At 36.0% G+C, this 26,749-nt stretch overlaps 1 protein-coding gene across 8 annotated transcripts in view; it reads left to right on the top strand.

Annotated features, from left to right (window-relative positions):
• SCAPER (S-phase cyclin A associated protein in the ER) overlaps nt 1–26,749 on the top strand; it is a 157,254-nt gene that overhangs the window by 32,485 nt on the left and 98,020 nt on the right. For 6 of the 8 annotated variants that reach the window (XM_040570632.1, XM_040570634.1, XM_040570636.1 and 3 more), the window contains 12 exons: nt 3,012–3,271; nt 3,735–3,977; nt 5,524–5,694; nt 6,190–6,265; nt 6,723–6,840; nt 7,159–7,270; nt 8,260–8,400; nt 10,469–10,624; nt 13,481–13,623; nt 16,208–16,289; nt 17,498–17,650; nt 19,934–20,041. In XM_040570632.1, coding sequence (XP_040426566.1) covers nt 3,012–3,271; nt 3,735–3,977; nt 5,524–5,694; nt 6,190–6,265; nt 6,723–6,840; nt 7,159–7,270; nt 8,260–8,400; nt 10,469–10,624; nt 13,481–13,623; nt 16,208–16,289; nt 17,498–17,650; nt 19,934–20,041 — 1,763 coding nt within the window. The remainder of the gene's footprint in view (nt 1–3,011; nt 3,272–3,734; nt 3,978–5,523; nt 5,695–6,189; nt 6,266–6,722; nt 6,841–7,158; nt 7,271–8,259; nt 8,401–10,468; nt 10,625–13,480; nt 13,624–16,207; nt 16,290–17,497; nt 17,651–19,933; nt 20,042–26,749) is intronic. The other 2 variants (XM_040570633.1, XM_040570635.1) reach the window with 1 other exon arrangement.

Here is a 26,749-nt window from a genome sequence, read left to right as displayed (position 1 = left end):
CACTATGATACTGTATCTTTTTCAAAGTTGATGGGATTTCCAAATTTAATTGGAGAGAGAAAATGCATGATTTTTCCAGGTATTTCTTTAAATGATTTTTTTTTCTGGATGCACATTTAAATGAAGTTATATCATCTTACCTGATTTCCCTCATTAAACACATTGCTACCTTCAATATTTTCATAATTAAAAAAAAAAATCTGTATTTCAGTCTTAATTTTTTTTCTACAAAATGAAACATAGTTTACCCTTAGTGTCTGACTGGTGTCCTTCTCATACAAGTTTATGGCAAGAGAAAAGGTTGGTCTGGTCACAGTAGTAGACAGAGGCAATAGCATAGCAGGGAAATAATTCCCAGGTATCAGTGGTAAGAGGCAAGATGGGTGATACTGGTTTAGAACGTGTGTTAAGACTGGAAATCAGTGCTTACTGTTAAAACAGTTGTATGTTGTTAGTAAGTAATTCAGGAGAATGTGCAGTTAAGAAAATGTGAACTTTTCAGAAATATTGAATGTGTTTTTTCTGCATTTGCACTTGAAATTTAATTATATTAATAATTGTTTTTCCTGTATTAGTTGCTCATGTCCATAGTTGTTAATTGATTTTCTTTGTCGTGTAGCAAGGACTTCAGATTTGCAGGACATTTGGTCCTCTAAAGTAACTGTCCTAGTTTGGGCTTATAGAAGAACTCGTAACTTCTATGCGTTGAGAACAAATTGCGGAAATGGCATCACAAACAGCAAAGGGCATTTTATTCCTGACTGGGTTGTCAAATTCTTTGCCCCAATTTCTTTTGAAAATTTACAGTCATTCTCTTTTTAAAATAATTCTCTCGTATTTATAAGCAATCATTAAAAGTAGTCTGGCAATGTACATCTTTAAAAAGTCTTGCATGTTGACTCACCACTTCTCGTTATGGTTTGTGAATTTACTACTGCACAGACTGCTACATTTCATTTTATTTTTATTTTTTTCCCAGCTTTCCTGTATTCTGTCTTGCAACTGTTTCATCTGAGTATACGCTTCTGGATTTGCTTCCAGTTTCTCAATCAGTTTTCCAAAGTGCCTCTCAGATACAGTAATGTTACCTTAGAGTTTAAAAAAAAAAAAAAAGTGCTGAGGTTTAATAATGAATGGGGAAGGTCAAATACACTACAGTAGTATATTACTTGCAAGTAAATTTTTAAGAAGGGGTACATGTCTCCTGAGGTAGGACTCCTAAGAGTTTTGCGCTTACTTGGCTAGATTTATTTTAGTGATGTTGGTGATGAGGCTGCTTGGCCAGTGCTTCCAGGTGGAGTAACTTGGAAAGAACAACGCCCTGGTGGCTGTAAGGGCCTCAAGATAACAGATGGCTTGTCACTTCCTTGTAACACAAGAGCAAGCAGGGACAGGGAAGCTCAAGAGAAACTAGAGAATGATCAAGGTAGTCAAATAAATTATTCATTAACAAAACTCGGCAAGTAATCAAACCCAGCATGTGATACTTAGCATGCGGAGATGGCTACTGAGCTATATGAAAAGAGTTCCAGGTGTATGCAAAAAAAGGGAAGGGAGGATGATGCCCTAATGAGTGTTACCCTTGCTTCAGATTAGGAGCTATGTGATCTAGTGTCAATAAATGTATTGGCTTTGCAAATTTTTCGTTAAAAATGTGCCTGGAAATAGCTAATTCTTGAGTTTTGTTTGCCATTTAGATTTTATTCTTATGCTGAGCTCTTCTTTCTTATTTTCTTCCATAATTTCAGTACTTTATTAAATGATGATGTTTTATTGGCCTCTCCCTTGACTAATGGACTAGTTCCAAACTGTAATATTTTGTTTTATAAACTTGTGATACATTGCTATTCTTAACTGTTTTAAAATAAGAAGATTGATCGTCCTTTTCATAAAGAAGGAGATACACGTTCTGAAAATTAGGATTCTTTACAGAACACCTGTCCTCATGATTTATTGTGCCATACTGTTTTTTCAAGTGCTAAATTTTGAGATACTTTGCGTTTATACGCTTTATGAAAGTGGGTATTGTAAAAAGGATCGTATCTATTGAAACTAAAACTGATTTAAATGAGTTGAATTTAGGCTTCTTTTTGTGACATTGCTCACCTGAGCTTTTCTTCTACAAATAGACACTTGTGAGCTTAGCTTTTCTACTCCTGAGCTATCATCAAGTCTCAAAAGAATCCCAGTCATTTCAAGATGTGTGAGAAATTGCATGGTGGTATTAACTGGAGGCCACAAAAATGTTACCTACAGAGAAGAGGTTCACCTTGAGTTGCTAGAAATGCTCGTATTATACCTAAGACCTGATAATTCAGGCAGACAAATGTAATTTTGAAGGCATTTCGGGTGTACATCAAGATTAGAGATTAAAAAGGTTAGTCAGAAAGTTGTACTTAACCAGCTTAGAGTAAATGATGACTTAACCAGTCATTAAAGTAAATGGAAGAAAACTACTCTTCTAATTTCAGTTTGTAATCCTGCTGGATTTCTGGGAGAAGAAATTTTCTCAAAGCTGGCACTGATTAATGTATTTTAAATATAAGAATGAAACAACTGGAAAAAAAAGTAAAAAACAACAACAAAACAAACAAACCCCAAACCATTTCTGGAACAATAGTAAACCACTTTTTGGACAGCACTTTCTTCATTGAAACCTGCAACTATGTCTGTACTTGCAGAGATGTGTGCTTTCACAAAAGGTCTCTAATGTTACTGTTGCTGCATATGCCATCTGGTGAATTAGCAGTGTAGATGTAAAATGCTTAAGTACGTGTCATTTTTCACCTGGTTATGTGTATAAGTAACTTAGCAGTAAGAGAATTGGTGCCATCCACGAAGAGAGTTGTTCAGTCTTTGTGAAACCAATAGCAATTGAAAATAAAAAGCTTTGCTCAAAATGTTCCATTGATTTTTGGTGTTTATTTTTAAAGAGAACATTTTTATCATACAACTTGTGTAATACTGTAATAAAATAGTTGTTTATAATTGGGTATTGTTGTTTTTTGTAGATCGAAAGGACGCAGAGGGCTGGGAAACAGTTCAGCGTGGAAGGCCTGTTCGATCTCGATCCACGGCTTTGGCAACAAAACCTGTAGTTGCAGAATCGGTGAAGTCCAGAGGTGACAGTGACAAAGAAAATGTCATTTTGCTACCGTCAGAGAGTAAGCATAGAAGTTCACTCACTGACGATGGTGCATCCAAAAGCACAGAGCTTGCACAGAAAGATCCTTTACATCAGTCTGAACATCCTCTTACTGAGAGGCCTCAGGTCAGTAAAATTTTGAACCATTTTCTTGCCTTAAGAAGTCTTGCAGCTTTTTCTTTACAGAATTTTCTGAAAGTAGTATTGTCAAGAGCTTGTATTCACTAAACAGATTAGAAGAGGGTTGAAAATGGTGACTTATTTCAGTTAGATTTGTGGGAACGCATTAATATGTTGGCACAAATAGGTAAGTTAAAAATCATAAGGTGAACCATATGATTTACAGTGCTTTGGACAGGCTTCCCATTGTTTTCCAAGAACTCATCATTAGACACATTTCATACAAAGAACAATTCAGATAAAGATCCAACTTCTGCAAAGTTATGACTCACTAGAAATCTTTGTAAGTGGAGTTGTTTATATCACTCACTGTAAGGATGCCAGGTATTTTGTTAAAATCCTTTTCACTTTGGTGACTTTTCAAAAATCAGTATTACCTTATGTTAATTTTGCAAATGTCTCTTACTAGTTCACAGCACACACATCGGAAGATAAGGGGAGCACTGGCACACTCTTGCAAGAAGATTCCTTACAAACAGTTTCTGAGGTGCCTCCAGTTCTCACAAATACTGACAGTACTTCAGCGACTCCCCAGATGAATGAAGCTTCCTCTGTGATCTCTGATGGTGTAGACCAACTTCAGACAGAAAAAGCTAGAACTGAAACTGAAATGGATCCCTCAGATATTTCAAATGTGAGTGCTGCCAGATGGGTAAGAAATCTTACAAGATTTCTGAGTAAATACTAACTGTAAGCCTTAATTTTCTCATTCTGTGTTGCACAGTGTTTAGTGTTAGCCTGCTGTAGAAATTGAAGAAAAGTCTATAGAGGACTTAATGTAGAAAAAAATGTTGCACACATCCTTATCATAATAGGTTGAATTTCAGTAAAGTTTCTGAAATCAAACTAGAAATATATAAATGCATTATTTGGAATAAAGAGTATTAGTATGCTCTGACTGTTTTTTTTTCTTACATATGATTGCCATAGTTTCTCATTTCCTTCCATTATCAGTCATTTAAAAGTAAGTTTCTTAATAAATTCTTAGTCCAGTTTTGCTAATTATCCAAACTGGAAAGACATAGGATGTCATAATTCTGTTAGAAACAAACGTAGACCTCCTTACCTTTTAAGGCTAACTAAACTGCTCTCTTGGGTCTTCCCATACAACTAGCAATGATGACAAATGCTGTTCTGAAATAACAAATGTCAAGTCAGTATTCTCTTTTCATGTGGATTCCTATAAAGAATGTCTTTTCCTGTCTGTTGGATTCTGTGGGTTTCGATGTGTCTGCTTTACAGGGTTTCTCTGAGCAGAGTGTTGCAGCAATGCCATGTAAAATCCAATTGTCTATTGTTTTTTTTTCCATCTGTAGAAACTAGATTAGTATTGTGATTTACAGAAATTTTCCTGTGAATCACCTTCCCTTTACCTAGCAATAGTCTAGTTTGTAAATGATGTTAATTTCCAAGTCGGGTATCTGGTTGTTTTTAGAAAGATCTGATTTCTAGCATCTCATTTACTAACGTTGTTTCAGATTCTCAATTATTAACAGTTCAGGATGCTAACAGTTTAGGATCCATGTCTCTTGGAAGCATTTCACTAATCCTGATGAAGTTGTATTAAATCAGATTTGTGCATTTTGGCACATTGCTTGGTGTCTAGAGTGTAAGTGAACTAGTTATTACTGGACATTTGAGAAGACGGCGATAATCAGCATATTCAGGCTAACATTCCTGACCAGCTATGTTGCCATTCATGTTGAAAAACAAGTGTAGCCTGAGATTTAGTAGTACTAAGCACAGTAAAGTTTGCAGATACAGGTTATCTGCAGGTCCATTTTTGCTTTCTAAATAATACTTCAGAGCATGATTTCTTTTCTGAAGATAGAACAGCGCATGCTGTCAGTGTTTCAGAGTATGCGTTGCTTAGTTCCTAAGGCTAGGTATTTAAAAGATAGTAATCAGAGATGAACTGTTTTGGTTGCTTTTAATGACAACATTTGTATAAAATATCAGGAATAGTGTGAATGATTATTGATTTACATAGCCCTTAAATTAGTTGATAATTGCTAACAGTTTTAGTGTTTTTTATATTTCATTCACATGCAACGTTGACAAAATATAGCAGGAAGGATCTACAGGTAATCAGAAGTTGAACAAAATGTCATACAATGCATATTAACTGTATGGAAACAACTTTTTTTGTGCCTGGATCTGATTTGTGGGTGTTTCTTGGTTTCATGTTTCCTACACAGTCTATGGCAGAAGTCCTTGCTAAGAAAGAAGAGTTGGCAGATCGCCTGGAAAAGGCAAATGAAGAAGCTATTGCTAGTGCTATTGCAGAAGAAGAGCAATTAACTAGAGAGATTGAAGCAGAGGAAAACAATGACATTAATATTGAGACTGACAATGATAGTGATTTCTCTGTGAGTGTTTGATTTATTTTAAAGTACCCAACTTTAAGCTGTCTTGGATATCAGCAGAATATTCATGTAGAATTTGTTAATCATTTCTTTGTGCATTAATGCAACCTGTATTACATGCAAATGAAGTACATAGTGTCAGGTAGTAGTTACACTGTTCTGTCTTAAGGAGTATTTAGTCTTAGTAAACTCAACAGCACAGTGCTACTAAGCAATACAGAGCCTCTGATGTTACTGTCATTGTTGTGCTGCTTGCTTTTGTGTAGGAACCTGGGAGAGCTGGGCTGTGTTACTTTCACTGCTGCCATACGGGAGCTACTCCTGATGAAGTGGTAGTGTCTACTACCTACTATCACAATCAGCAGGAACAGCATCTTTGAGATGGCTAATTGAATTTGGAAACATTGTTGGATATCATTGAGCTGGCACTGTTTAATGTATGTGTCCACCTGTGTGTTAAGTTTATGTTTTTACTGTGCATATCATATTAACTTTCAGGCTAGTATGGGCAATGGAAGCATATCTTTTTGCGGTATGTCTATGGACTGGAATGATGTCTTGGCAGATTATGAAGGTACATTTTCATATATTACTGTGTTTAACTTGAAATGTCAGCAAAATCTAGAAAAATGTTCGTTTTACTTATGCCTGTGTAATTTGGAAGATACCCCTAACATCTAAATATTATTCCAAGTTGTCATTTTTGATGTTATTTCCTTAGGAAAGGTGGACTTCTGTGTTCAAGCTGTCTTTCAGCTTTGTGTGTCATTCTTTAGCTCTCTTCTACTGTGTCTCTATTAGAATTTTAAAACTTGTTGTCCAGTTTTATCTTAATGTTTGGTTAAAAGTCTAGTAAAATAATTAAGCATTGAAAATGCACAGGGTTTAGAGATTCTTCAATCTGTTTGCACCTTACCTAGGCTGAAGAGAACCCATTTGAGAGGGAACTTGAGGAGGACCAAAGCCTCATTAATTGTACTTCTCCCAGAACAGTGTGTTTAAATTATAAAAGTCTGTTTTATAATGTACAGCCCGGGAGTCATGGCGCCAGAGTAATTCTTGGGGAGACAGAGTGGAAGAAGAGCCTGCACGTCCACCTGGCCATGGAATACACATGCACGAGAAACTGTCATCACCATCACGCAAAAGGTCTTAGAATTGTTACCTGTCTTGACTGAGCAGTGAAAACAACCAAACTCATGGCTGTATGAAACTGTTCATGAATCTACTTTAAGTCTGTGGGTGGAAAGTGTTAAATAAATCAATGTATTATTTTCATAATGAACTAGGTTCATGCTAGTTGACCATGAAATAAATATTTGAAGACTAGAAGAACAATATTTACATTTAATTGCAGTCCAGTGGCCTGTTTATGTTCTCTTACTGAAAATGTCATAGAAGTGTTTGCAATGTTGTCAGCTGATGTTGTCTCACTGGTTTTTGCTCTGCTTTGTTTTTAATTAAAAGAACAATAGCAGAATCCAAAAAGAAACATGAAGAGAAACAGATGAAAGCTCAACAGCTGAGGGAAAAGTTACGTGAAGAAAAGACACTGAAGCTTCAAAAATTAATGGAAAGGGTAAGCTTTCTGTAATCCAAAGTAGGCAGTTTGCTGCCTTTCAGAAAACATTTTTTCCCACATGGTCTAGAAATGTTAGGTGTTAAAACTTGGAGTAAAATGAAATTTTCCTGTGAGTCTGAGTTCACGTAGCTTTCTCAGATGACTTGTGTGTCACAGAAAAGACATGGATTTATTCTAAACTAAGATAATGATATTGTTAACATCAAAACAAGAAGACCTCATTCTAGATTAATTCTCCTGTTGTGATGTGGGCTATATACATGTTTCAGAAGATGCAGATGATTTGCCAAAGGTTACAGTAAAAAAGAAGGAAAATAGAGCAAAGAAATGGAGAAAAGAGTTCATTAATGAAAGACACAATACTGTATTGGTTTATTTTCTTCCCTCTATCGGCTTATTTGTGTGGATGGATAGATTGAGGGACTCAGTACTGGGGGCCTTCAAATACTTATAAGGTGATTATCAAGGGAGTGGAGATAGGCTTTTCACACTGGTGTATGGCAGTAGGTTGAGAGACAATGGGCATAAATTTTTTTGAAAGGAGAGGTTCTAGCCAGATACGTGGAGAAAATTTCTCATGGTGAGGCCAGTCAGGCATTGGAACCGGTTACTCAGGGGTTGTGCCTTCATACTTGAAGGTTTTCCTGAGCAACCAGGTCTGACCTCATAGTTGAACGTGCTTAAAGCAGGAGATGGGATTAGATGACCCCCTGAGTTCCTTCTCAACCTTGATTATCCTATAAGCCTAACTTATGATTACTTACATGCTTTACTTTTAGAGGATCAGAACTTATTGAAATGAATTTTGTAAAGCATATCTAACAGTGAAGCAGTTAGCAAATCTGTGTACTTTGGGTTAAACTTGGTGCAGGGTTTGTGTAGGGCATCAAAATGTTTTATTGCTGTAAATAAAGCTTCAAAAATAAGAAAATTCTGGGCCTATTTTCAGTTATTGTATTAGTAATGAATTTAGTAATTATATATAGGAGAAAGATGTACGTAAATGGAAAGAAGAATTATTAGATCAAAGACGCAGGATGATGGAGGAAAAACTACTCCATGCGGAGTTTAAACGTGAAGTGCAGCTACAAGCAATTGTGAAAAAAGCACAAGAGGAAGAAGCTAAGGTAAGTTATTTTGTTTTAAAGGGAAAATAATCAACGATTAAGTTTCTTTAAGTTCTGTACCGCAGAGTGCTCTGGAATATACTGTGAAGGATAATGGAAGTCAAGTGTGGGCATGTGTCACGTGAAAAACAGATAAATGTCAATCTCTAAAAGGGAAGTTTTTTCCCTAAAATTAATTTAAAATTAATGAGCCTGTTATTAGACGGCATGGTGGGCTGTACTGGAAGAAAAGATAGTTTGAAATAAAGAGCTGATAGCGTTGCTGCTCTTGTTCTTCACTGTGACTATGGAGGCATTTTTGGTGATAAATAGTGCTCCTGGAAGGGTAGCAGATCTCATGATAAATTCTCTGTATTCCAGCAGAATGCAAAGTTGAGAGAGCTCATTGTGTTTCTCCTGCTGTGGTTTGTACTACTAATTTTGTTAAACAGCTGGAAATAAATAGAAACCTACAGTTAACACAGGACAATTACTAGAAAACAAGTGTTTTGCTACTGCCCTTCTGACTTCAATACCTAGTTTCGTAAGACGAGCACTAGATGCTTTTTATTTTGTTGGTTACTTAAATCATATTCTTCTGATAAACACTAATACAAGAGTACATATATCTTCTTAAGACTAAAATTACATAATGAGCATGTGTCCCAGCTGTGATTGATGCAGCTGTTCATCCTTATTATGTGATGAGCACAACAAAGCTGATTTTGCTTTCTCACTCTTCCTGTCTCTTTGAATAAAGTAGTTTCCAGATTACCTAATTCAGTCTAACATACCTTTGTTATTATGTCATTACAATGGTGTGACTTCTATAATCATATTAACCAAACCACACTTAGTGTAATTCCCCAGCTAAGCAGATGTTTTAGGTATTGTCCATGTTCAGCTGTGTAATGTCTGCCTTTTGAGATTCTTCTGTTATAGAAATAAAGGTTAATTGGGTCAGAAGCTTTAGAGAAATAGTAGCTGATGAGTAAAGCTGAAAGACCATGATAACCGTTCCTGCACGTTTGCTTATCCAAATTCCTAGTGCTTAACTATTTACTGAGCTATGAAATTCATTCTGTAGACGAACTGTAGTCATTAAACAAAGCAAAACAAACCAACAACAAAAAATAAACAACAACAAAACCTTCCAACTTCTGTAATGTATTATTGTTTGACAGTTATCCTTACTACTAATGTCTTTTGTGGATTCAAACAAATAGAGCAGCAAACTGATAAATGAGAGATAAGTTACATAAAGTTTGCATTTTTCAGAGCCATATAAATTTCTAAAACATTTGCATTTTAAAGCCTAGAGTTGGCAAGAATTCTGTTCAGCTTTTATTGAGAAGTCAAAATATTTATTACCTTCCTGAACCTCAGTAGAAAAGCATATTCTTTGATATTTGTAGTATATTGATTAAAGTACTTTTAAGTAAGCATTTTTGTATGATATTTTTTAAATTTTAGTGTATTTTCAGTGTATTGCAGTGTCCACCTGTGGTTGAATAAAATAGTGCCTATCTTCATGAAATAGGCTGTATTAGTAAGAAATCTAATATTAAGACAATGACCTCGATAACTTTCTTCTTCACAGTATGTGTATTCTCACATTTTGTATTCAGTTAGTACCCATACAGTTAGAGTTAAATAGGAAGACCTTTTGTATTCTGTTACCTGTTACACATTTATACGGCTGGGTCTTAGCATTCCACATTCTATGAATTGGAGAGAATAGACTACTAAAGTCTCTTTGAGAATATTGGGAATATTTTCCCATCATTTACCCAGTGTTTCTTGATTTCTGGTATAATTCAACTTCTTTTTTTTTTTTTATATATTCCATGGACTTGGATTCCATATATCCATTTTATTAAAAAAAAAAAAAATTAAAAGGGGGGAGCAAACAAAAGTAGGAAAAAGACAAAGCCCTATGTTCAGCTTGGTGAGCATTGGTTTCCAGACAATTCTGGAGAAATAACCCACCAAATTAATTACGAATGGATAATCAACAAATGGATGGAATTCATCAAGAATAAAACTTGAACTTCACAGATCTTTTCCTATACTTTTTGATTATTTGCAGGTAAATGAAATTGCATTTATAAACACCTTGGAAGCTCAGAACAAACGTCATGATGTGCTGAATAAATTAAAAGAATATGAACAACGTTTAAATGAATTGCAAGAAGAGCGTCAACGAAGGCAAGAGGAAAAGCAAGCACGTGATGAAGCTGTTCAGGTATATCTGTAAGGTTGACAAGGAAATATGCATTTGTTTCCAATTTTGGCTGTGCAGTCTTTGTTTCTTTGTCTTAAATCCCTTGCTCAACTCAAGAGAGTATACTTGAGTGTGTTTCTGCTTTACTGTGTTTCAGCACCAGGAGGGATAAAAGTAAGTCTTAAGGATTTCCTTTAAAAAAAGAGCCTGCATAGCTAAGGTCATATGGATGATTCATGCTTGTCTTAAACTTTTTTTTTTAAAAGTTACTCCATTATAAGAAAATCATGTTTTAGTAACATGTAAAACTTTGAGAGGAAACAGAAAAATGTATCTTATATGCCTATGATGTCATAATTTTTGTACGCTTTACAAGATCAGTGAAAACTATAACAGAAATGTCTCTGTGTTCCTGAAATCCTTGATTCTTTGTTGTTGTTGTTGTTTTGACTGTAAAAATTCCAATACTAAATTTTCCCAACCTCAAACATCCACTTTTTGGCACTATTCTCTATGTTAGAATCCAAAACGTGTTTTCTTATGTAAACTCTTCTCCTGAGATCATCACAACTACAGTTGGCCTGAGAGTTGAGTTTGCTTCAGGGCTTAGTATTTATCATTATCAGCTGATTCTATCTCCTTGTTGAAAAATGTGACCTGTTACTGACATTAGTTGTTCAGAAGCAATTTTTGAGAAGGTACCCCAGAAGTACTGAATAACTTTTTTTTCCCTGAGCTAGAATCTGTTATTAAAAGTTCCTGGATTTCCAAGGATTGATTGTTACTGATGAAACGTACCTTTCCAAATGGTTTACCAAAAACCCCCTTGCTCCAGGGACCCTGTTTTTTGTAGTTACTTATTCTAGAATGGAGCTTTTCTGGAGTTTATGGGGCTTGGGATGTTTTTAATTCTTTCTCATCTCTGCCACAGTTCTGCTCCTTTCTTAGGTTACATAGGCATTAGGCTATACTGTAGTTGAAGTAGAACAAGCACTTCAGACAAGCTTTCAGTACTAAATCCTATTTATCACCAAACTTACCTGCCCGTATCCTTTCTGCCATACCAAGGATTAAGCTAATGCTTCCTGCTATGCTTTTTCCATACACATGTTGCGGTAACAATTAAGCAAAGCCCTAAATGTAAAGGCATGCCGTATCTACCCCTGCTGTCCTCCTCACAGGAGAGCTTTCCCTGCACTGTTGTGGATCTGGACCCATTCCTGGTATAACAACTTATTTAGCAGTTAGTGTAAATATGAACAAATAATTCCACGTAAGCGAACTAAAATGAATCATATGAGTTCTTGGGCCATAAGTATGAATTTAATTATAAAAAAAAAAAAAATCAAACCCCATCAGAATACAACGCTTGTAAACATAACTACTTCAAATGTACTGTAACAGTGAAGGCTTCACTATACATACAACTACATTTAGAATCACAAGGGTTCTAAAAATTGCCTCTAGTTTCAGTACATATGGAGACTAGCCTGCTTCTGCTGATTTGCCTGAACAGTGTCTTTGACAACCTCAGGTATTTCACAGATCCATTCAGTAAAACCTAGTTGCTTCTTTCTGGCACCAAATTCTGCAGGTTCACACCTTTAAACCCATTCTTCCATCAGCCTTATTTTAATTTTTTAATTACAGGATCTGTTACAGTTGTTGGTTTTTTGTTTTTTTTTTTCCATCCGCATTTTACATGCTTTTCTGTTTAGTGACATTGGTACCTAATTCAAAAAGTGCAAGCCATTCTGGTCCATTTTTAAATGCAACCTTAAAGGTCTTTGTAAGGAATGTCCAGCACAAATGGCATTTGTTTTTTATGATGCACTGGGTGTATCCTATAGAACAGTTTGTATTCTTGTCTATTTTAATAGCATGGTTGTAAAGCGTGCTGTATCTTGTCTTATTTGTTTTATTGAGATGGAATAAAGTACAGGGCCCTCATCTAATCACGTAAAAGCATTTATCATTCCAGCAAATTTTGCTTTGTATTAATGAAACCTCATACTGTTGCCTTAAAGGAAGATAGCTTTTTGCTGGAACAGCAATGAGTATTTACAGTGCTGGAGATGATGCAAGGAGTATATATTTAAAATAGATTGATATGTCTGTTTTTTATTTTATCTGTCATACAAAAGACTAATTTTACTGTAAGATGAGAATTCGAAGAACATGTAAAATATTCAGCTCTCTCCAGACTGTTCAGCTAAGTTGTGTAGTCATATTTCCTTTCAGTAGAACTCAACCAACTCAATATGCCTACTCATAAATGTCTTAGAGTATGAGTTTTCAAATGTAATTATTTTTACATTTGTTGCTGTTTCAAATATAGTCATTCTGTCAGGTTTACAATACCATGTATAATTTCAGAACTATACAGTCTTGAAAAAAGTAAAAATTGAGCACTGGGAGAATTGCATATTCAATGATAGAACAAAAATATACTGCAGAAATCCATTTTATTTTATAACAACATTTGGATAATATTTAAATTGTTGTTTAAATAGTCATGATTTAAGTATTAATATTCCGTGGGAGCATATTTTGTTTCTGTATCACCTATATTCTTGTAGATGTTCAAAATATTTTTCAGATATTTTCATTGATCAATTTGTTGGACTTTAGTGGACAGTCATCTTCAGTCTGAGCAAAATATATGGCCCGTTAATATGTAGCTTAGTTCATGCAACTGTGCTTTCAGTGTATGTTCAAACTTGTGAATATACTTATATTTGCATATTAGTCCTTTGTCTAATAGAACTGCAGTTCTTACTCCATTGTGAAAATAAGATAGAATTCTATAAGCAAGTGTTAAAATAGACTTATTTTTATTTCTAAAAGATAAGTTAGAATTTATTTTTCTTCAACCAGGAGCGCAAAAGAGCCCTGGAAGCAGAACGGCAGGCCCGAGTTGAAGAGCTGCTGATGAAGAGGAAAGAACAAGAAGCACGGATTGAGCAGCAGAGGCAAGAGAAAGAAAAAGCACGGGAAGATGCAGCACGGGAAAGAGCAAGGTAACTTTGCCATAATTTTGTTGGGTACCTGTCCTTCACTGCTACTATTTCAGGCAGACTGCAGCTTCTTTATATTAACAACAGTACCTTCTTCAGTCTTCAGGCGTAGTATTTTAAAAGTAACATTAATAGATGTTCTTGATGAATGGTTAGAAAGAAGAAATCAGGTGAGTATTCATAAATTTTGTAATAGATTTTGATATTCCTTAGGTACATGCAAAATATAACATGCTATGCTGTATTTTATATTGTTGACATTACTTCATCTTAGTTTTATTGCTAACAAGACCTTTTAACAATTTACCTTTTTCATATTTTAGTTTAGTTTTCAAAGGAAGCAAGATTAATGTTCTCGTGTTCCCCATTTCCTCCATTCTCCAGTAACTTTTGGACTTACTGGCATCAATATGAGTTCACCTTTTCTGTAGACACCAGAGACCACATTTGTAAAGCATAAAGCCGGGAAATCAGGCTTCATTAATTCTGCTGCCTACGAACTACTTGCTTTATGTTTATGCCCATAATCAGAAGTTCACAAAGGGGTTTCCATATGGGCTCTTCTCTCTGTTTCAGCTGAGCTGAACGTGAGGTGCACCGAGAATGAAGCATGTGGTTTGTTGGGTTTAGGGGGTGGCACCGGGCTGTGTGTGCTCTGTAGCACTTAGTTTTCAATTGCTTTGTATTTGCTACTGCAGTACTGTGCTTGCAGTTGTTTTTCTTTGCCGGATGCTGATTATATAGTGTTTTTTTCTTTCCTTTATTTTTCTTCTTTCAATTTTTGGGAAAGAATAGGAAAGGATGTGTGTATGGTGCCTTACAATCCGGTGATTCTGGTACCTCATAGTGGCCTCAGAGTCTTATGTCTCCTTAATAACAGTTCTGAGATTTCTCTGATGTAGTACTGTTAGAGCAGGATTCGAAGTGTACTGGGTCAGAAGTTGAGCGAGAAGATGATCTTGACAGGAAGCTTCTGTCTTTGTCTTCAACATAGTTTGGTGAAACCTCAGCAAGTATTATTTGTTTGGTTTGTTTTTTTTTTTTTTCCTTCTGCTGGGATTTGACTTATCCTGAAGATTTGATACTTGCTTCAGTGAGTCATTCTTGAAATATCTGCTTAAAGTTTGTTCAGTATAAGCTTTATATATATGTGCATCTGGTGGTGATTAAAGCATGTGTATGAAAGGGTTAGTGTATTTAAAACTGACTTTAAAACCCCTCTGCTCTTATGGTACATTAACTTGATTCCAGTAAGGTTTTAGATGTAATTTCTGAGTGTTTTATATTCCAGAGAATTGAAATCCCTAATAAGTATTTTTTTTTTTTTCTTGTCGATAGAAATCATTAAAGTGTAAAATGTAAGCTAATCATGTAAGAAGTATGTGCTTCGGAAGGGCCTGGGCAGGAATAATATTGATGCTCTATAAATGGAAACTTGAGAATTTTGTTTCAAATATCATTGCATACTTTGGATTAATGTCATTAATTTTTCCTAGTTTGTAGGATTAAACAATATTTTAAAATGTATACTGAAAGAAGTAACTAAAATAGGCTTTGGGTTTGGATTGTGTTAGTTATGATTTGTTTCAGCTCATGGTGTGAGTCAGGAGTTCTTTAAAGGCAAAATCAAAGACTGATTTAGTCTTTCTGTATGTTCAGTACTTCAGTTTTTCTGTGTGTTCCTTGGGAGATTAGACATAAAGTACACAGTGCTTCTCATCTATCATCTCTTCTCCCCCTTACCCACCCCCAACAACCGTGATATTTGGAAGAGTTCGCTTAGTGTTTATATATAGATAAACTTGTTTCCTTCCCTGTGGTCTTTCCTGTTGGCTTTTATATTTTGTGTTGGCACTTTGCTGGTGATGGGAAGGAGGATTCCTAGAAGTGAACAACTGATGTTTGAGGTGTGATTCAGTTTTTGGGAGGGGGATGTAGGGCAGACAGGTACGGTGAACAAAACCAGTTCCCTACTCTTCAGTTTTGTACAGAAGATAACAGTACGATATACGTGTAATTGTTTTGCTGTCCTTAGGTATCTAGAACATTTGGAAATGCAATGTTTTAGAGCATCAATTTAGATATCAATCTTATTGATACCTGATATCATTTGGTGTTGGTCAAAGTTTTCTCTATATGTTTATATATTCAAACATTCAGTGATCATCATTTTTATAAAATACACTGCTCTTACTGCTGCACGTTTTTCTTTGATTTGCTGTTGTACTCCTCCCCTTTGGTTCACTGAAAACGGTCATTGGCTGCAGAATATTAATGGTGGCAGGGCACAACATTCAAGATTATTTTGCCGTCTTATGTTAACTACCATTGTTCTTGGTTGCTCTAAAGCATGTTCACAGGTACTGCTGCAAAGGTTCAAGTGCCTCCTTTTATTAAATTATCAAAAAATAAAGCATCTGTATTCTGTGTTAACTAAAGTGCTTTCTGTTCTCTGTCTTTTCCACTGAGCCACCTTCAGGTTCATTTTTTGGGATATTTGTTCTCCATTTCAAACATTAGCTTGTCAATATTAATGCATGTTTTATATTATTAAATGTTCCCTCTATATTTGTTATCTTTTGGTTAGAGATCGAGAAGAGAGGTTGGCAGCTCTTACTGCAGCTCAACAAGAAGCCATGGAAGAACTGCAGAAGAAGATTCAGCTGAAGGTATAAAAACATACTACAGTTGAAAAATAAATCAATAATGTAGAATTTCTGCAAAATTTATGTATGTATGTTTTATTTAGTACAGATGTTACAGTATGCTAAGGTGTGTCCCAAATTATGTAACTTTACAATACATTTTTATTCATACTTTTGCTCAAAAACAGGACCTTGCGGTATAACGTGCACTGTGTAATTTGGAAAGAACAGGACTGAGCTCTGTTGAACTACATTAATTTCAGAGCTTTGAAAGTGAGAACAAATAAACTTTGACTTCCCTTGGAAAGTACACGTAATTTTGAGTTAAATCATGAGGGAAATCAGTAAGTAGGAACTCTCACACTGTTCAGTGAAGACTTGCCAGTCAGTCATGCAAGGTCCTGTCTAATGGCACTGAAACTGATGCCATCAAGAGTGTGGCATCTTCCATGGAAGGCTCCAGTGATTTCATGAAAGAGACGTAAGGCCTTGTAGGTCAGGCATTCAGCTGAATTGACTGCCTAGTGAGGAACAAAGGTATCATAAATTTTGAAATGATCCACTGTTTTTCAAGAAAAGTAAACGCTTCTAAAATGATAAATCATATTTTTACGGTTCTGAGGTGGAACTACATATTGAAGTCTCACGTTTTGTTAAATTATCTAAATTTTTATTCTAGAATTCTTTGTGCACAAGTATTTTTTTCACTTGAATATTTTTATTACCTCTGATCCTGTTCTTATGATCTTAGGTACATTTACTTCTGTTGTAAAATGCAGTTTTGACATTAAATACAGGCATATGCCCCAGTCTCTGATCTTAAATAATAGTTAAAAGTTTGCTCCATTCTCTTGAGGGTTAAGTATATGAGCCTCCTGAAAGAATCCAGGGAACTGTACCTTGATAGGTGCACTTCTGGAGTATTCGACTGAGAATAAAAACAGAATAACTGAGATGTTACATATAACAAAAAGATTTACAGAAGGTTTTGAAATAGGTGAGTTTCTATGAAATTCGATGAAATTGTCAGGTTATGGATTTATGAATTGATAATCACCTATAAAACAAAAATAATGCTGATTGATTTTTAAATCATAGCAGAATGTTAAAATCTCTGATGTGTGATGACTTAATGCCTAACCCCAACTGGTAACTCTCAGTATTTCTATGGACAGTTTAATACCTTTTGCTTCATACCATTTTTTTCGTTGCTTTTGTTACTTTGCATTCAGCATGATGAAAGTATTAGAAGACACATGGAACAAATTGAACAAAGAAAAGAGAAAGCAGCTGAATTAAGTAGTGGAAGACATGCTAATACTGATTATGCTCCTAAACTTACACCATATGAACGAAAAAAACAGTGCTCGTTATGCAGTGTAATGGTAAGTTGAATAGAGGGGCTGCTCTCAGAATTGCAAGACTACCCTAAGCCTTGGAGCTACAAATTATGCTTCATTCTCAGATGAGAGTACTGCATACGTGCTGTACTTGTACTCTGCTCTTGGGAAAGTGCATCTTAGCTTGGATTGTTCTGTCTATAAATTATGTGGTTTAGGGAAGATTTGAAATAATTGTAGAATCACAGGAAGGGGACTGTGGACAGTACACAGTTGCTAGCTCTCTCTTCTAAGAAAAGCAAAAATTAGGGATCATCAAATGAAGCTGGTTAAAAGCTGGATACAAAGCAAGTTTTAGAAACTGGGTACTTTGCTTGGCAGACCTCTCTTGAGACGTTTGGTCTCAACTGGGTGTCTCTTCTTGTGCCCCTGGCACGGTGAAGAAGAGGGAGACATCCAGTCACTGAGTAGGAAGGAGGGAGATCATTTCATGTTGATAATTGTTTTTACTGACTTGCATAGGCCACGCATTATTGAACAAAATCTTACGTCTTAGCTAGGAAATTATATAAGCATTATTTCTCTTTAATTGCTGCATTAAGTAAGATTACACAGGATCACTTCAGATAGTGCTGGAACAGAAACTCAGGGTTCAGCAGAGTGGAGTCTTGTACATTCACTTAACATGCCTTTCCGAATGAAAGCCCAGTGTATGAAGTCAGAAGTCAAAATGGGATGAGAAGCCAAGGTGTTTTTTTTTTTTAAGTCTCTTACTATACTGCAAATCAGCTGGTAAATCATCATGTAATTTAAAATAAAGATGTTTATGTAAATTAGGCTGAGGGATAAAGTTCTGTGTTTGAGCTGTGAAAATCCGGAAGTCCATTCCATTGGCAATCAGCTGGAATTCCTCATGGTTACATGAAGAAGAATGTGCTGCTTCGGGTTTTTTTTGTTTGTTTGTTTCTATTTGATTGTTTTTCAACAATTACTTAATTTACTGATGTAATTATTCTAAAACAGATTTTATAATTGGAACTGTTGAAGTTTGGCCATAATCAAGTCGTGAACAAAATAAAACATAGTAGTTCCCTGGGTTATTCATCACAGAGATCACAAAGCCTAAGATAGATGTTTTTAAATAGACACGGTTAATACCCCCATCTCTCAGAATATAGAAATCCATTACGAAGAACTTTACGTATGTATGTTTACAACAAAAACGGTGTGATTTTTCTAAAGTTGAGATACAGAGCCATGCTTGAATCTTAGTGGTGTTTGTTCTAGTGTATTTTTGATTCGTCTGTGCGCTAAAAAAAAAAAGGGAAGAAAAAAAGAAAAAGCACTGTTTATATCGCTTTTATGGATTTTTGAAATCCTATGTGCTGCATCTTTATGCCAATTTTTTGCTGGTATCACCATTTAAGCTGCAGCATTTGTATCACATCTCATGTTAAAACAAAACCTGTGGGTTAATACATAGGCAGCTATGCCAGCCTTTGAGTAGGAATTAATTGCTGTGAAGAAGTCTAGACAGTTTGGGTTCTTAATGAGTAAAGCAGCAGTGAAAATAGTGTGCTGAAATAACCTAAAATAGTTCTTCAGAAATGAAAAAATGCATCATTTTTTCCTAATCAACATAGTTTGCTCCCTTAACTTGCTACTGGTGAAAGGGTATTTATTGCTCTATTGTCAGTTAAGTATTTTCAGGTGACCTTCAATTCCAGTTAACATTTGTATAGAATCATAGTGTCATTGAGTTTGGAAAAGACCTCCTAAGATCATCCAGTCCAACCGTTAACGTAGCACTGCCGAGTCCACCATTAAACCATGTCACTGAGCTCTACATCTACACATTTTTTGAAGACATGCAGGGATAGTAACTCAACCACATCCCTGGGCAGCCTGTTCCAATGCTTCACAACCCTTTCAGTGAAGAATGTTTTCCCAATATCCAACCTAAAACTCCCCTGGCCCAACTTGAGGCCATTTCCTCTTGTCCTACTGCTTGTTGCTTGGAAGAAGACACTGGACCCCCACCTCGCTACAGCCTTCCTTGAGGTAGTTTTAGAGAGTAATATATAGTTAACCTGGTAGTTTTAAACACATTTGTGATGAAATTCTATGTGACAAAATCAAAAATATTTTTTAGTAAAACAAATACCATCGTAAGGATGTTAAAGGTAACTGATAGTACTTTAATTAGGTGGCAGATTCTGAACCTACTTCTGACAAATTGGTATATAATACATTTAAAATACTGTTATTTATAGATGATAGTATTATCAAGGGGGGAGAAAAGTCACTAATAATTCATTGTCATTACAGATTTCATCGGAAGTGTACCTTTTTAGCCACATTAAAGGGAAGAAACACCAACAAGCTGTGAGAGAAAACAGTAGTATACAAGGACGAGAGCTTTCAGATGAAGAAGTGGTATGTTGTGTAGTAACTCTTACTATTTTAATTTCCTTCTGGTTTTATAATGCCATCAAGCTGAGTAGCCTAAGAAAGTCTCTAAAATTCTTAGAAAGGAATGGAACTGTGGACATTTGTGTTAGCATGGGTTTAACAGTGCCTTTTTGAGTATAGTATACTAATGAAAACGAATGAAACAAACTGTGGATTCAAATACTTAAGGCAATTGCTGTTTGAAATAGGCTGTGTATAAAACTGTGACTAATTGCTCTACTACTAATCAAAAGCTATTTTTCATATCACTGTATTTATCTTTTCGTCATAAAAGTCTGATGTGTTATGTTCCATGAGTGGTCTTTATTTTCATTCATTTTATACCTTTCCAAATAGTAAATATTCTTCACTGCTTTTAAATAAAACCCACTTCAGTATAGCTGTAAAATAGCTTACCCATGAGGATGATCCTTCCAGATACTAGAACAGTCAAATACAAGTCTCCTCTAAACTCAAATGCTATTATTTACTATCTCACCTTGGCCACATCTAACTTGTTAGTGTCTTGGACAATCCCATAGCTATTCCTTTCCCTTTATCTTTTGCTTCTTCCAAGTAGCTTTTGAGGAGGAAGTAAAGAATCTCACAGCGTCTTTTTGCAGCAGGTTTCCAACCGTTCAGATGTTACTGCTCAGTACTTAAAGTACTTGCTGTCTTGTTCTTTCCTGCACGGTTCTTGTTACTATTTTCCTAGAGAAATATTCTCTTTACAGCTCATCAGTGCCACAAGTACCTTCTTTTCTTTTTCAAAAAGCTTTGGAAAGTTAAATCACTGAGGTACTGAAATCCCTAGGGGCAGTTATCACTGGAAAAATGGAAAGCTTCTGCGGAGTTGGCATTTTGCCTACCCCTTCCTAACTTCAGTGAAAGTACGTATACTTTCTTCTCTGTTTTTCTGCTCTTTTAGAGTGGTTAGTGGAATTTCTTTTGTATTGAATTCGGTTTTAGGTACTGGGTTTATCTAGCTGGACATAAGGTAGAAGCCTTCATACTGCATCTAGTTTCCTAGAAATAAATGTAAGCTGTGAGATCTCCCAGAATTCTTTCATGTCTATGCATGCACCAAGGAGCGGGCAATTTGTAACACTGAGGTTTCATGCAGCTACCTAGTCTTTATTTGTATCTAGCTAACCACTTCTGAGTGGTTCTTACTGTGCCACTACCTGAGATGAATATGGAGGAAAAAGATGAACTTTTCCTTTGGTCTGAGGGTAGTTATATACAGTTTGCAACATTAGATTTGGCAGCTTAACAATTCTGTCTTCTAGAAACAGGGATCATCTTATAACAGCTGCATTTGTCCCAGTCGGTGAAAAACAAATTCCACTAGAGGGCACAGATATCACGATTTTTGTCGTGTCCAGCACCATATGCTTAAATGAACTGCTTTTCAGCAAAACTGAGAAAAAAAAATCTGCTGCTTTTTCAGCAATGTGAGCTTGAGATCAAGGTGAAGGTTCAGCGTATGATACTTTTTGAATGAGTTCTTAGTGCAGGAGTAAAAGGAGAGAACAGTTTAACTGAATGAACAGCCTGACAATTGCAAAAGCAGATTTTAAATATCCTTAATCCAGTTGGTGTGTAGTATTTGACATACTGGCAACATAACAGTACTTCCATTCTTAGATATATACATTTTTTAATTTGTATCTGTGTTTTAAATTGTCTGAGTATACAATTCTGAACTGTACTGTTGTAATCTGAAATTTCCTTGGCCCGATTCCCACCCCAGTTTTCTCTTTTACTTCTGTTCCTTGAAGACATGCGTGCTAGAGGTTTGGTTACTGTGAAGTAGAAAAGCTATTTTATTTCTCAGAGCAATCTGCTTTGTGTACCTTTTTATTCAGCACACACAGTTAATATCAGACTTTGTCTCCTCCACAAGTAAAAGCATTCAGTAACTTTAGGTAAGTTTTGAAGTACATGAAAACAAATTTCAAGAGTATCATGTAGAAGTAAAACTGCAGTCCAGTGAAGCACTTTAATATATTTGGTTAGTTATTCATCACTGTTTTCAATTTTTTAATCAGTGAAGATATCTGTAGTGAGAACACACTTGTACTACTTAAAGTTATTACTTGTCATCTGTGATGTCTTTTGATTATATACGTCTTGTCTGTGACCCTTCTTTGACGTAAAAGATTTTATTTATATCACCTCTGACCTAATAAAATTTCACCTTTAACCTTATGCACTTGACACCTCAGATAACTTACTCTTGATCTTTGACTCATTTTGTTTTAAGCTTGTTAAGCATAATAGGTAGCTGCCTAGAAAGAAATATTCTTTTATTGTAATCTGGCCATAGAATTTCTTCATTATTACTTGAAGGAAATTAAATGTATTTGTTTTGTCCATATCTGTAATGCAGGAGGTAAGATTTAAATAGCTCCTTAAGACTTTGGGAATTGATTTAAGTTCCTGCTTGTACAATATGCTTTGGTACAGTAAGGGGTTTTGGTGGTTGATTTGTCTGTAAGCAAAAAGTTAAAAGCCACAGCACTGACACTTTTTTTCCAGGCCAGGTGGGTGCTAATTAGTTAATCTTGCCAGATTTAAAAAAAAAATAAAAAAATTATATTCTAGATTTTTTTTCCTTTGCTATTATCTGTAGGTTCTTCAACAATTTCAGAGATAAAAGCATACTTTATACTGTAGCAATTTTCTTCTGTTCTGGAATTAAGCATATATTGTGCAAGTGCTGACAGGTAGTATTAGTTCTTAACCAATAAGATGAATTCACATGTAAATGTAATTTGTTCGGTGAAACGTGGAAAATAGTTTTGTTATGAATGGAGATACTAAAAATATGAAGTTACTTCTAAGACTGTGTGACAGCTTTATTTTATCTCTGCTTTTGGGACTTCCTTCTTTTGGGGATTTATCAGTCTTCAGCTGAAAAGGATGTAGATTTCTCTTAGAGCAAAATTCTGTTGCTTTTGAAACTGTGGTTATCACGTGAAAGCAAATTAACTTCTATTCACTTTTTTTTTAACTTTTAATTTTTTTAGTGTAGTCTCAAATACATTCATTAAGGTAGCTGGTAAAGCTCTTTCAACAAGGTAGGATTTGTCTTTCCTTTGTTATGCTTCTGAAATCTGCAGTGCTGTCACTGCCCCATGTCATTTCACCATTATCTTCAGGGCGGGAACAATGTCCTGCCCACATTCCCGCTCTGTGTAGTTTTTGGCCCACTTAAATGCAGCTTTTGTTCCACCAAACTTACTGCTTTACCTTCTTTTTACACTGCTGTTTTCTATCCTATTGATTTCCTGTGCCCTGCCTTACCATTCATATTACTTTCAGTTCAGCAGAAGATGTAAACAGTGTGTGCAATTTGGTTTCATCGACGGCACTGGAATCAAGTTATGACTAATTTTTTTTTGCTGAATCAGAGCCTGTGGGAGACGCTGGGCTTTTCATACAAAGGCCACTAACGTGGCTGAAACAGTGCCCACTTAAAAAGCACTAGGACAACATATGCTACCTGATCAGACTGAGGAGTAGGTCTCTTCAGGGACCTTCTGTGCTTTGCTCCCACCTGTAGCTCTTAGAGGATTCATTTTTATGTTCCTCTTCTTTCCTTTTTTTCTCCTTATCTGTCTTGTCTATCCTAGTTTGCTTTGAGAAGCACTCCTAACAGTAGTAATCCTAGCTTCCTTCTTTGAACTGTTATCCTATCTCTTCTCTCTATCTCCTGTCATTTAAATAGCATGGTTTTAGGGGATATTTAGAGTATAAATCATGTAATTCCATGCAGTCTATGAATGTTTCTAATAAGTGAAGGGTACTTCTAAAAACCGAACAAAATAGGTAACCTGGCAGGGGTTTGGTTAATTTGTATAAGGTGAATGCTGGAATTTAATGGAGGAATATTAACGAACTTGTGTTTGCATATGTGAAAAATGTGTGCTTTTATTTATCAGGGAGGAAAACTGACTGTTTTATCATGATAAGAATGAAATAAATAACTTCTTAGAGATCAGGTCAAATGAAAATACAATCCTGTGATGGAGAGAAGCAATTGCTGTCTGAAGATTGACAGCATTAAAATGTGAGGGTTTATAGAAAGGCATGACTGGTGGAGCCCACCCAGGTTCCTTTTAAGAAAAAATCAGCCCGATGGACTAAAGCTTGCTGTGCTGTGTGGGTTGTCAGGCTGGCTGGGGTTGCAGCGCAAAGGATTTCTGGCGTAGGTCTGTCTAGATTGTAGTGGGGTCTGATTTACAATGTGCCGAATTGCTCTGGCGCGTTCCCCTGGTACGGACACTGTTACACTGGCAAGGTTGTTCTTCTGCCAGGATGTGGTAAGAGGCTGACTGGAAAAGCAGAGCTGTGCTGGTTCGAGTTCTGTTGCAGCCATGTGAGGTTTATAGCTAGTGCAGCACACCAGCCAAGTTGATGTTGTAGGAGTTTTCATTCCTAAAAACTTTTTGGGGGTGCGGGGTTGTTTTTCTTTAAGAAGTCAAGCTGTTTTCTCAAAGTTGTATGCTGCTTCCAGTATTTTTTTACAGAAGAAATTACTGCAGGAAAGAGATGTGGGAGTGTTTTCATGCCTGACCTTTCCTCTTTTTCTGCTTATTTAAAAGGGATTTTCTTGTCTAGAGACTTTGTGATGCCTGGATTTTGCTGTTTTTTTTAACCTTTCGGTTTTTGTTAAAAATTAAATTCTCCGCCTTTATTGTTTTATTGCTTCAGCCTTAACATTAATGGGAAAAATACTTTTCATTTTTCTTTCTGAATCAGTTGCTTTCAACTTTTTATACAAATGAACAGTGCTGTCCTATGAACTCATTGTGTAACTTTTCCAAAAGATACGATTAAGCAAAATGGAAAATGATAGCAGTAAAGATGACCAATTTTTTTCATTTAATCTAATAGAGGGGTTTGGTGCAGTTATAACTGTGGGTATGTGGTCTTTCAAAATTGTTATATAAGATTAATGTCTCTTTTTTCCTCTCGAACTTTCACGTGTAAGTTAAATGTCAGCTTGAATTGTGTTGCTAAGGGTGTTTTTAGCTATCTTAATACTTAGTTTCACTTTAGCTAATGAAAGTTCTCAGCATTCAGCTTTAAGCTCTCCTGTCGTTGTTAATTACTCAAGGCTCTGGGCTAAGGCTTTCATGTGGCTCTGATTTTTTCAGCTATGAGCTCTGTGTGCTGAAGGTGTGCAGCTAGGGTCTTACTTTGCTGTGTATTTGCACTCCAGTCTCTTTCGAACATCTGTTACGACTTCAGTGATCAGTTACCAACACTGCAATACAAGGGGATGACCTTGACTCAGATCTAGTGGTATATAGTACTTAACTAATTTCTGAGTCATGCAGTGGTACCTACACCTTGATCAAATATTGAACAGTATTGCTGTTTCTTTTACCCACAGAGTTAATATAGGCTCCATTGCAAATGCACTCTTTCTTGGTATCTGATTATAGTTTTCCAGCCACTATTTACTACTATTCCATTTTTTTCTGTTTTTTTCTTTTTTTTTGAGGGGATAAAATTCATGACAGAGTTGCAGTGCTGTGTATTCCATCCGGTGCAAAGGTTTTAAGAGGAGCCTTCACAGAGAGACTGGAGAACAGTGCTCTGGAGGATGTATTTGCAGTTGCATATACTAGAGGGAAGTAGCAGGTGAAAGCTTTGAAAAGCTCAGTGCACAGGGTGCTGTTACAGTTAATCTAGACAAGATAATTTGAAAACTTTGTTTACAGTAGCCTATTTGTCTTCTCTGTTGCTCAGCAGAAACAAAGTGCAAGTCACCTACAAGTAAAACCTGCCCAGACCAATATAGCCTCATGTTCTCTTTTCTTTCCCCCTCTCCCGAGGAAGGGAAGATTTTTAGAGGGCTTGTGTGTGGCTAGAGGAATGGAATTAGGCCAAGCATCTGTGGTCCAAATTTGTTTATGGATCTTTCATACCTGTTGGATACCTGGAGTCCATCCAATACAGGAACTCTTGGGCTTCATAATTCTGCTGTGGATGCATTTGCCTAGAAGAAGCTGTCATGAGCTGTCAGGGAATTAGGAAGTTTCATCCATGATGCAGCTTGCAGAAGATCTCTCAGTACTCCGTACATTGACTAGTTTTTTATACTTTGAGCAGCAACAGCTTCTTACATTTAATATATTATAAAGTGGTGTTTTTCTTGGCAAAAATCTACATGATTAATTGTTTATTGGCTGTGTCTTTAACTGTGATAGATCATTGCCAACAGCTGCACCCTTCCTCCTTTTGGCTTTGATATCTCGGATGTTCACAGCCAGCAAGAAAAACTACTGCTGGCAGGGCCAACTGTACTCCCTTTTCCCCTTTCTCTTGCTTGCCCTTGCAGCCAGGTGACAGTGTCAGCGCCTTCCAGCTTTCTGCCCTAGTCTGCAGTGGTGCTTTTCATGTCCAGTGAATGGAATTCTCCCTCTCTTGGAAGAAACAGCTTTACTTTGCCTTCTGCTCCCACAGCTTGAAATAAGAAGTAGAATGGTATTGAAAATCACAAGGAATATTCGAACCTACTGTTCAGAACATTATTTGCTATATATGTTAGTGGCAGGCTGTCATATCATTGAATTTATGGGCAAGTAAGGTGACTAAAAGTACAGTCGGCCTGAGCAGTAAGAATAGTATTTAGTTTGGACATGCTAAAAAAGCAGTCCCTTACTTTAAAAAAAAATA

This window comes from Cygnus olor, chromosome 11 (genome assembly GCF_009769625.2).
Source record: "Cygnus olor isolate bCygOlo1 chromosome 11, bCygOlo1.pri.v2, whole genome shotgun sequence".
In the NCBI taxonomy this organism is placed as follows: domain Eukaryota; kingdom Metazoa; phylum Chordata; class Aves; order Anseriformes; family Anatidae; genus Cygnus; species Cygnus olor.
Note: the sequence above shows the minus strand (reverse complement) of the source record. Positions and strands in the feature narration are given on the sequence as shown.